General features: G+C 45.9%; 1 protein-coding gene across 1 annotated transcript; it reads left to right on the plus strand.

Annotated features, from left to right (window-relative positions):
* The first annotated feature begins 5456 nt into the window (after positions 1 to 5456).
* Positions 5457 to 8388, plus strand: LOC122144827 (uncharacterized mitochondrial protein AtMg00860-like). The gene has a single exon (XM_042756018.1). It carries the CDS (start codon positions 5520 to 5522, stop codon positions 6159 to 6161), a length of 642 nt encoding a protein of 213 aa, XP_042611952.1. The 5' UTR covers positions 5457 to 5519; the 3' UTR covers positions 6162 to 8388.
* The last annotated feature ends 1948 nt before the right edge of the window (positions 8389 to 10336 follow it).

Here is a 10336-nt window from a genome sequence, read left to right on the forward strand (position 1 = left end):
GGAAGACCGGAAGCTATGACCGGAAGCTATGAGCTGTGCCCCCTCAGGGGCCACACCCACAACTTCCACAGCTTCGAGTGGGGGGTGGAATAATCTCTCCTGACGGTGAGAAACATACCAATTTGAAAAACTAACGGAATGCATAGTCGATATAAAAAACTGGATGACGAGTAATTTCTTACTGCTAAATTCTGAAAAAACAGAGATGTTAATTATAGCACCTAAAAGCTCTGCATGTAATGACCTAGAACGCTGTCTAAGATTTGATGGCTGCTCTGTCAATTCTTCGTCATCAGTTAGGAACCTAGGTGTGCTATTTGATAGCAACCTTTCCTTAGAAAGCCATGTTTCTAGCATTTGTAAAACTGCATTTTTCCATCACAAAAATGTATCTAAATTACGGCCTATGCTCTCAATGTCAAATGCAGAAATGTTAATCCATGCATTTATGACCTCAAGGTTACACTATTGTAATGCTCTATTGGGTGGTTGTTCTGCACGCTTAGTAAACAAACTCCAGTTAGTTCAAAATGCAGCAGCTAGAGTTCTTACTAGAACCAGGAAGTATGATCATATTAGCCAGGTCCTGTCAACACTGCACTGGCTCCATATTAAACATTGTATAGATTTTAAAATCTTGCTTATTACTTATAAAGCCCTGAATGGTTTAGCACCTCAGTATTTGAACGAGCTCTTGTTACATTATAGTCCTCCACGTCCGCTGTGTTCTCAAAACTCTGGCAATTTGATAATACCTAGAATATCAAAGTCAACTGCGGGAGGCAGATCTTTCTCCTACTTAGCGCCTAAACTCTGGAATAACCAACCTAACATTGTTCGGGAGGCGGACACACTCTTGCAGTTTAAATCTAGATTAAAGACCCATCTCTTTTACCTGGCTTACACATAACATACTAATACACTTCTAATATCCAAATCCGTTAAAGGATTTTTAGGCTGCATTAATTAGGTAAATCGGAACTGGGAACACTTCCCATAACACCCGATGTACTTGCTACATCGTTAGAAGAATGGCATCTACGCTCATATTAGTCTGTTTCTCTCTTATTCCGAGGTCACTGTAGCCACCAGATCCAGTCTGTGTCCAAGTCAGAGGGTCACTGCAGTCACCCGGATCCAGTATGTATCCAGCCCAGATGGTGGATCAGCACCTAGAAAGGACCTAGATCTAGGGAATGCGGGTGGAGAAAGGAAGAGCCGTCTCCAACCCGACCGCCAGATCCCATGCAATCCCTGCAATCTTAGTCGCCGCATGGACACATTCCTTGGAGCGTGCCCGGCGAGAGCGGAGCGCTTAACAGTGGGAAAAGCACAATCAGCCGACTGCGCTCAGAGAGCCGACTGCGCTCATTATAATATTAGACATAATATGCTTGTGTAACTGTTTGAGTAACTGATGCTTGTGCAACTGATGTTTGTGCAACTGCGAGTTCATCGATGCCCTCTGTATGAATTGTAGCATTTGGACCAATCAGACACACAACTATTTGTTACATTTAACAAATAATATCTAATGCCTCCTCATCTAACCAAAGGGTCTATGGACCCTTCCCCCAAAAGGAAACTATCACATCAAAAAGGACAGAACAGGCCTCTGGTTCCATAGCAACCTTAGGCACACTATCTGATAACACTAGGTTTACGATGCCCAGGAATGTGGCTAAGCAACTCTCAACTCAAGTCTCTAAAAAACAGACACATAATGCACATAAAAGTGACTCTTCTCTAATTAATTCGTAGAAAAACCTTTCTTTGAATTAATTCACATATATTTTAGGGCATTGTATATGCTGTTACTGTTACTGTTCTTGTATATTTTGTATTGTTTATGTTTTATACATGCTTATGATGGATCACTAGTTAATATAACCTTACCTATGTGATGTTCGGTATCTATGAGTTTGTGTTTTCATGATCTAAATGAGAGTGCATATTATATGTTGATGGCTATGCAACACATTAGTTTTATAAGAATCTTCTCTTGAACCCCCCAATCTAGTTTCATATGTAAGACACCATACTAGGAACAAAGTGTTGTAAAACTTCCCTCCAAAAGGTAACATTCCTCAATGGCTCACTCAAACCCTGAGGGTGTGTCATCATCCCCCTATATAGATCACTGATCACCAGATCAGGCAGCTATTTTAGATTCTGGAATTCCAGGAGAAGATGCTGAGCTAAGAGCCTTAAAAACCATGCTAAGCTTGTGCAAGGCTTCGGCCTTGACTATTCATTCATCAAGATCCTCTGTTTTGAACTGGTCTCTCTCATAACCTCACTTCAGCAGAGACCAACTGGAGCCCCAAAGTGCTTTAGCACTCTTTTTCAAACAACCGAGACGTGCAAGTATCAAACTTAGTCTTATTAACTGATACATTAGGTATCATATGCACCTTTTACAAAGGTGTGTTTGAACTAAGAAACTGATGTTTCCTTCAGGCTGTAGATCTGCGTAATATCAAATTGTATCATAGCTTCATGTCTTTATTTCTCATCTCTTTACTGCTTAAGCTTTAACCCTTTTTCCTATGCCCACTGTATGCGTGCATGCGTGTGTGTGTGTGTGTGTGTGTGTGTGTGTGTATGTTGGACTAGTTTAAGTGGTTATTGAGTAATAAAGTCTTATTTGTATCACACTTGAGGTTGTTCATTGTTTGCTCATAACTGAAGTCCCTAATCATGCAGATTTTAGCTACATGCTCTGAGTAGTATTGTACAGTAAGAAAGTTATTTTCCACAGGAAAGTAACGTTCTTAGAATTGACAGACAGTTGACACTGAGAGGTCAAGTAAATGCTTACAGCAGATCTAAATATTTATAACTAATCATAACTAGTTATGATTGATTATTCATATTTCCCCTTTGAGCTGATTCGCAACAGAAATGGTGGAGAATGCGGACATGATAAAACAAAGGTTATGAGTTTAAAACACTGTCAGCCTAAAAGTGTGTGCTTGATATTCCAGGGAAGAATAGGGCGTGACTTGAGATACTCATTTGCGTCCCTATTTGCTGGCTTGTTTAAATGCAGATAAAGTAGGGGCTTGAATTGGTACCACTATTATGATTGAAAGAGTCTTTATGCATTTCATGCTAAATGGTATCAGTGCAAGGTTAATCTGATTTTAGCGAAGAAACCCTAATTTTAGTATTAAAGTTTAAGTCTGTCCTGATGAAGAAACCTCAGCTCAGCAGTCCAAACTGTACCATCATGAATTACTCTGCTTTGGTGAAGAAATCACAGAATTGCAGTATTGTTTAAACTGTTTCTGACAAAGAAATGTCAGTGCAGTGTTATATAAAGGTAGATTTGAGTGATGATCCTCTTTCTACAGCATCATGCTGTTACAGACACGCCAGGTTCCACCTCCATTCAATCACAGCGCACGCCCTCACCTGAGTACTGAGCACTTCCACCTGACCCTCATCAACAGTCAATCACCTCTGCACTACAAATACCACACACACCTCCCTACACCTCCCTACCTTGACGTCTCTACCCCTCTACTACGGATCCATTCATCACTGCCAGTCTCCATATCACTTTTCCCAGCACTACCCGCTCCTCTGCTTGTGCCTGAATAAAACTGTCTTTCTGTTATCCTCAGCCTCCTGGGTATTTCGTAACAGACTGGACCGGACCAACACTGATCGGCACAAGCATGAGTCACACTGATCCCTTCCAAGACCTGGTCGACGCATTACGTCAGACACTCACCACTCTACCCGCATCCCTGACACCAGCAAGCACTTCCGCTAACAACGCCAGCACTCCCTCACCTGCCGTGCACGCCAGTCCCATGGCCCGGCCGGCGCCCTACTCTGGTTCGGCGGAGGATTGCAGCGGTTTTCTTCTTCAATGCTCGCTGGTCCTGGAGATGCAACCACACTTGTACCCGACCGAGAGATCCAAGGTAGCATTCGTGATTTCTCAACTACAAGGTAAAGCACTTCTGTGGGCAGATTCAATTTGGACTCAGAATAACCCAGTTATCCAGTCTTATTCCAGCTTCATCGACCATTTCCGAGAAGTTTTTGGCAGACCAGCTTGGGACTCGTCTATTGGTGAGAAGCTGTATAACCTTAAACAGGGAAAAATGTCTGTCAATGAATATGCTCTTCAGTTCAGGACTCTAGCGGCCACCAGTGGATAAAATGAAAAGGCCTTGCTGACTACCTACCTTCAGGGATTGGAACCTCGAGTGCGGTTGCATCTCGCTGCATACGAGGATACCATCGGGCTTGAACAGTTCATTCAACTCTCCATCCGCTTCGCCACCCCTATGCAGTCGTGCCTAGAAGAGCACCAGGGCCAGGCGTATCCCAACTCGCCACTCTGCCGACCAGAGGCCGTCAGCTCCCCAGAACCAGCCAACGAACCCATGCTAGTCTACTCACGGCGGCTGAAAGACAAAGACGGCTGGCCCAGAATCTATGCCTCTACTGTGCATCCCCGGGGCATATCATCTCTGTATGCCCCGTCCGTCCTCCTCGTCCCATGGTGAGTGCCATTCTCCCTTCGAAGTATCAAATGAAACCACTCACCACTGTTGTGACACTTACTGCCGCTGACATCTCTCTTCCAGTTTCCGCCCTCCTCGATTCTGGGTCAGCCGGCAACTTTATCTCAGGCGCCCTCTGCCTTCACCTCAAACTCGCTACCACGGCAACGCCGTCAGCCTACCAGGTCCACACAATAACCAGAAGGCCGTTGAGTAGAAGATGTGTGCGTCATAGTGTGGGTCCCATTACCCTCCTAACCGGACTACTCCACCAAGAGGAGATCCACCTGCTGGTTCTGGAGGAATCCACCGCTGACGTCATCCTAGGGCGCACATGGTTGGAGCAGCATAACCCTGTCATCTCGTGGAAGACGGGCAAAGTCCTGAAGTGGGGCGACTCCTGTTTCCAGAGCTGCATCACCGGTTGTCCTGTCCCAGCCAAACCTACCCCTGCACCTCTTGCAGTTTGTACTACCTCAATTGAGAGCCTGGTGGAGAACCAATCCATCTCCATCCCAACATGCTACGCCCCCTTCAGTGACGTATTCTGCCCCAAACGGGCTTCCAAGCTGCCTCCACACCGGCCGTGGGACTGTGCCATCGATCTGCTTCTGGGTGAACCAGTGCCTAAAGGAAGGATCTACCCCCTTTCCATTCTGGAGGAGAAGGCCATGGAGGAGTACATCAAGGAGGCGCTGGCCCAGGGTTACATTCGTCCATCTACCTCCCCCGCTGCTTCGAGTTTCTTCTTCGTTGAAAAGAAGGACGGAGGCTTATGACCCTGTATTGATTATCGGGCTCTTAACAACATAACTGTCAAGTTCCGATACCCACTTCCCCTCATCCCAGCTGCCCTGGAACATCTCCGTGGTGCCACTGTCTTCACCAAGTTGGGCCTCCGCAGCGCCTACAACCTCATTCGGATACGAGAAGGGGACGAGTGGAAAACAGCCTTCATCACCCCTACTGGCCACTATGAGTACTGCGTGATGCCGTATGGGACTTGTTAACGCCCCCTGCGTCTTCCAGGATTTCATCCATGAGGTGCTCCGGGAGTTCCTCCATAAGTTCATCCTCGTCTACATTGATGATATCCTCATTTACTCCCAGAGCCTAGCGGAACATCATCGCCACGTTGCGGAGGTCCTGCAACGCCTGAGGGCCTTTCAGCTCTACCTCAAGGCCGAGAAATGCTCCTTCCATCAGCCCTCAGTGCAGTTCCTTGGTTACAAGATCAACAGCAGTGGCATCCGGATGGACGAGGGGAAGGTAAATGCTGTAAGGGATTGGCCCATACCTACCACCATCAAGGAACTCCAACGATTCCTTGGCTTTGCCAATTTCTACAGACGTTTCATCCAAAACTACAGTGCCATCACCAGCCCTCTCACTAGTCTCCTCCGGAATAAGCCAAAATTACTCTCTTGGACTCCAGCCGCCACAGAGGCCTTCAACTCCCTCAAGAAGGCATTTACGACCGCTCCACTCCTGGTCCATCCTGACCCCAACCGACCCTTCGTCGTTGAAGTCGATGCTTCTACTACCGGAGTGGGAGCAGTCTTATCTCAGCAGCAGGGGAATCCCGTCGCCTCCACCCATGCGCCTGCTTCTCACGGAAGCTCAACCCGGCGGAGGTAAATTATGACATCGGCAACCGTGAGCTGTTGGCCATCAAGTTGGCCCTGGAAGAATGGAGGCATTGGCTGGAGGGAGCCAAACACCCCTTTCTGGTTCTCACTGACCACAAGAACCTTGAGTATCTTCGGGTCGCCAAGAGGCTAAATCCAAGACAGGCTTGCTGGGCACTATTCTTCACCCGCTTCCATTTTACCATCTCGTATCGCCCAGGGGCTAAGAACGTGAAGGCTGACGCCCTGTCCCGGTGTCACGCCCCTGAAGAAAACCTAGAAGAACCGGAAACCATACTCCCAGAAAAAGTCATCATCAGCCCCATTACCTGGTCTGCCGAGACTCTTCCTCCATCCGATCCGGCTACCAACACCCCGCCGGGTTGCCCACCGGGACACCAGTACATCCCCAGGACACGGCGCACTCCACTCATTCACTCCGCTCCCACATCTCTTGGCACTGGTCACCTGGGGGTCAATGAAACCCTCTCGTTGCTAAGGGAACGCTTCTGGTGGCCCAACATGGCCTCTGACATCAGAAGGTACGTGAACGGATGTACAGACTGCACCATCTCTAAAAGCCCACGCCATCTACCATCAGGCAAGCTCCATCCTCTGCCCGTCCCTAATCGCCCGTGGTCACACCTAGGGTTGGATTTTATTACTGATCTTCCTCCCTCTGATAATAATACCTGCATTCTGGTCATAGTGGACAGATTTTCTAAGTCATGTCGTCTTCTCCCCCTGAAAGGTCTGCCCACGGCCATGGAAATGGCCGAGTTACTATTTAACCATGTCTTCAGGTACTTTGGCATCCCAGAAGACATCGTCTCAGACAGAGGTCCTCAGTTCATCTCCCGGGTATGGAAAGCATTCCATTCGCTCCTAGGTGTGGCCATCAGTCTGTCCTCTGGATACCATCCACAATCTAACGGGCAGACGGAGAGGAAGGTTCAGGAGATTGGATGCTTCCTCCGTACCTTCTGTCACTGCCACCAGAACTCCTGGAACCAGTTCCTAGGGTGGGCCGAGTACGCACAGAACTCCCTGTGACAACCTACCACCGGACTCACTCCAATTCCAGTGCGTGCTTGCCTACCAACCTCCACTCTTCCCCTGGTCAGGGGAACCGTCGGATGTCCCCGCCATTGACTACTGGTTTCAGGAGAGCGAGAGGGTCTGGGACGTGGCCCACCACCAACTCCAATGGGCCCTACGCAGGCGCAGAATGACAGCCGACCTTCGCCAATCTGAGGCTCCGGCATACCAACCCGGTCAGAAGGTCTGGCTGTCCACCCGGGACATCCGCCTGCGCCTGCCCTGCCGCAAGCTAAGTCCCAGATTCATTGGCCCATTCACCATCCTTTAGCAGCAAGCTAAGTCCCAGATTCATTGGCCCATTCACCATCCTTTAGCAGATCAAACTCCAATTACCACCTGAGTACCGGATTCACCCCACTTTCCATGTGTGTCTCTCCTTAAGCCTCACCATCCCTCTGTTTCTCCCTCCACAGAACCTGGCGAAGCCCCCCCTCCACTCCTCCTTGAAGACAGTGCTTCCTACGAAGGAAGAGACATCCTGGACTGCCGGCGGCGTGGTGGACAACTTGAATACCTAGTGGACTGGGAGGGATATGGTCCAGAGGAACGTTCATAGGTCCCACGCAACGAGATCCTGGATCCGAACTTACTAAACACCTTCCACTCCAGTCATCCTAACAGGCCAGCTCCCAGAGGAAGAGGACGTCCACCACGCCGTCGGGGTCCTCGGCCCTCAGGAGCGGGCCGTGGGGAGGGGGGTACTGTTACAGACACGCCAGGTTCCACCTCCATTCAATCACAGCACACGCCCTCACCTGAGTACTGAGCACTTCCACCTGACCCTCATCAACAGTCAATCACCTCTGCACTACAAATACCATGCACTCAGTCAGCGTCCGGTCTCATTCGCAACATAGTCTTACCTTTATGCTAACTCTAAGGACTAACTCTATCTCTACTTACCTCTCTCCAGCGATCTCCAGAAGTTCCCAGCCATCTCCGTGCGTGTGTGTGGTACACCTCCCTACCTTGACGTCTCCACCCCTCTACTACGGATCCATTCATCACTGCCAGTCTCCATATCACTTTTCCCAGCACTACCCGCTCCTCTGCTTGTGCCTGAATAAAACTGTCTTTCTGTTATCCTCAGTCTCCTGGGTATTTCGTAACACATGGCCATATAGATTATAATAAGATCGATGCAATTCATCTACACTTTGACTGTATGTATACAAGCCTAGCAACCAGGTGGTCATTACTGTGTTTCACTCACTGAGTGAAATTACAACTGTAATACTGTACTTCAGTATTCATGTGTGAGACACACATAACTACACATATTTTTAAACCAGCTTTAACTTACAGCAAACCTGTTTTGTTATTCTTTAAACAAGTGCAAAAAGTTTATTGTGAAATTAGAGAAGCATTCACAGAAGTGCTTATTTAATGTAACAAGTCTTAAAGGACTGAACGCACCGTGTTTTAAAACTGTGGACAACTTCTTTGAAATAGGCAGACACTAAACTGCTTGAATTGCACTAGCATGCATTGGTTACCATGACAACGACTTGTCACAGGAAGTGCTAACTCCACATAGCACATACGTCACTTGGTGGTGCCATGTTGTAAACAGACCACATTAAGTGGCTAAGCTAACATGACTTAGCATTGTTAGGCTAAGCTACCGAATAGCTTTAACAATTAGGGTTTAACATCCTTTACTTGAAGCTTTTAAATACAGCATGTGTGTATGCAGTGTGAAGTAATTTGAATTTAACCTAATTCCTGGTCTCTGATTTTTCACTTTCTCTAGTCTCTGTTTCCCTATCTTTAATTCTTCTCAGCTAATGTAACAAACTCAGATGTATCCTATGTAATGCTATTGCTCAGTTACTAGTTAATTAAATCTTAATTTAATTACATTTAACTGTTTATCTAGAGAATAATTATTAAGTTATTGGGGGTTTTCAATAGCACAGTGAATTACACTCTACGAAGTGCGGGGCACACACATGGTATAGTCTAAGCATGGGAGCTGAACACGCAGCAGCTGTGACCAACCATGATGTGTTGCCCAACACAGATCTTACAGTTAATCACTAGTGCTACTGATTGTTCCTAATAATCAGACTGATTACCCTGTTTTAATAATAGCAGGCAGCTATTTTTAAATCCATTTACATTCTATACCCTCTTTTGTTCCACTTTAGTTTGAAATTCTCTCTGAACCTCAAAAGGAAGCAGAGACAATTTTATTCCTAATTTATTTATTTTCAACATGTGCTCTAATCTTATGACCCTGTTACACAAGTTATCTAGACAAATACTAGGGCATAATTATAGTCCCAGGCACCAAGTAATAAGCATAATCTGAATAGGAATGCTCTCCTCTTCCTTTTCCCTCCTCTACTTCACTTCCTCAGATATTGAGTCTGTTGTGAACTATCAGTAAATTCTGAGTGATAATTTGACAATAAGAACATTCTTAAGTCATCAATTAGAACTCTGCTTATGCCCCTTTCAGCAAACATATGCTGAACCAAACCTATTTTAGCAATTTTCTATCAACAGCTAAGATAATAACAGAATACTTCTCCAGCTAACCACACCTGGCAAAACCTAGCTGTAAAACCTAGCTACACATTCAGTTTGATCTTGCATTAGTCTCTCACCCTTACTCATAAAAGCAACTAGACAATTAACCCTCTGGAGTCTAAGGGTATTTTTGGGGCCTGGAGAAGTTTTGTCATGCCCTGACATTTGTGCTTTTTTCAATTTCTTATAAATATCTAAATGGCTAAAGTCTAATCTCACTGTAATCAGCACAAACTAGGCTATAATAATATGTGAGCAGCATGTATGTACATGATTGTGTTTTTGAGAAAAAAAAATGTTATGCGTGGTTAGTGAAAAAACTAAAAAATGTTAAATCACTTGAAATAAGGCAATAAAACACATATAGAAAATTGGTTCCCAGGAATTTGGAGAACTGGAGCTTGTAGCCTAGAATTTTTTTTTTCTAAATGATGTGAAAATCATCTTGTTTACTCACTTACAGAAAACAATATATTGATTTGAATTTTCTAAAACACTTTTTGTTGGTAAAAGTCATATGCGAGTAGGCGTCAACTATCATGAATTCAC

The sequence above is a fragment of the Cyprinus carpio genome, unplaced genomic scaffold (assembly GCF_018340385.1).
Source record: "Cyprinus carpio isolate SPL01 unplaced genomic scaffold, ASM1834038v1 S000006768, whole genome shotgun sequence".
Lineage (NCBI taxonomy): Eukaryota > Metazoa > Chordata > Actinopteri > Cypriniformes > Cyprinidae > Cyprinus > Cyprinus carpio.

Coding starts and splice junctions, on each gene's coding strand:
- LOC122144827 (XM_042756018.1), top strand. CDS start 5,520: ATGGGACTTGTTAACGCCCCCTGCGTCTTCCAGGATTTCATCCATGAG.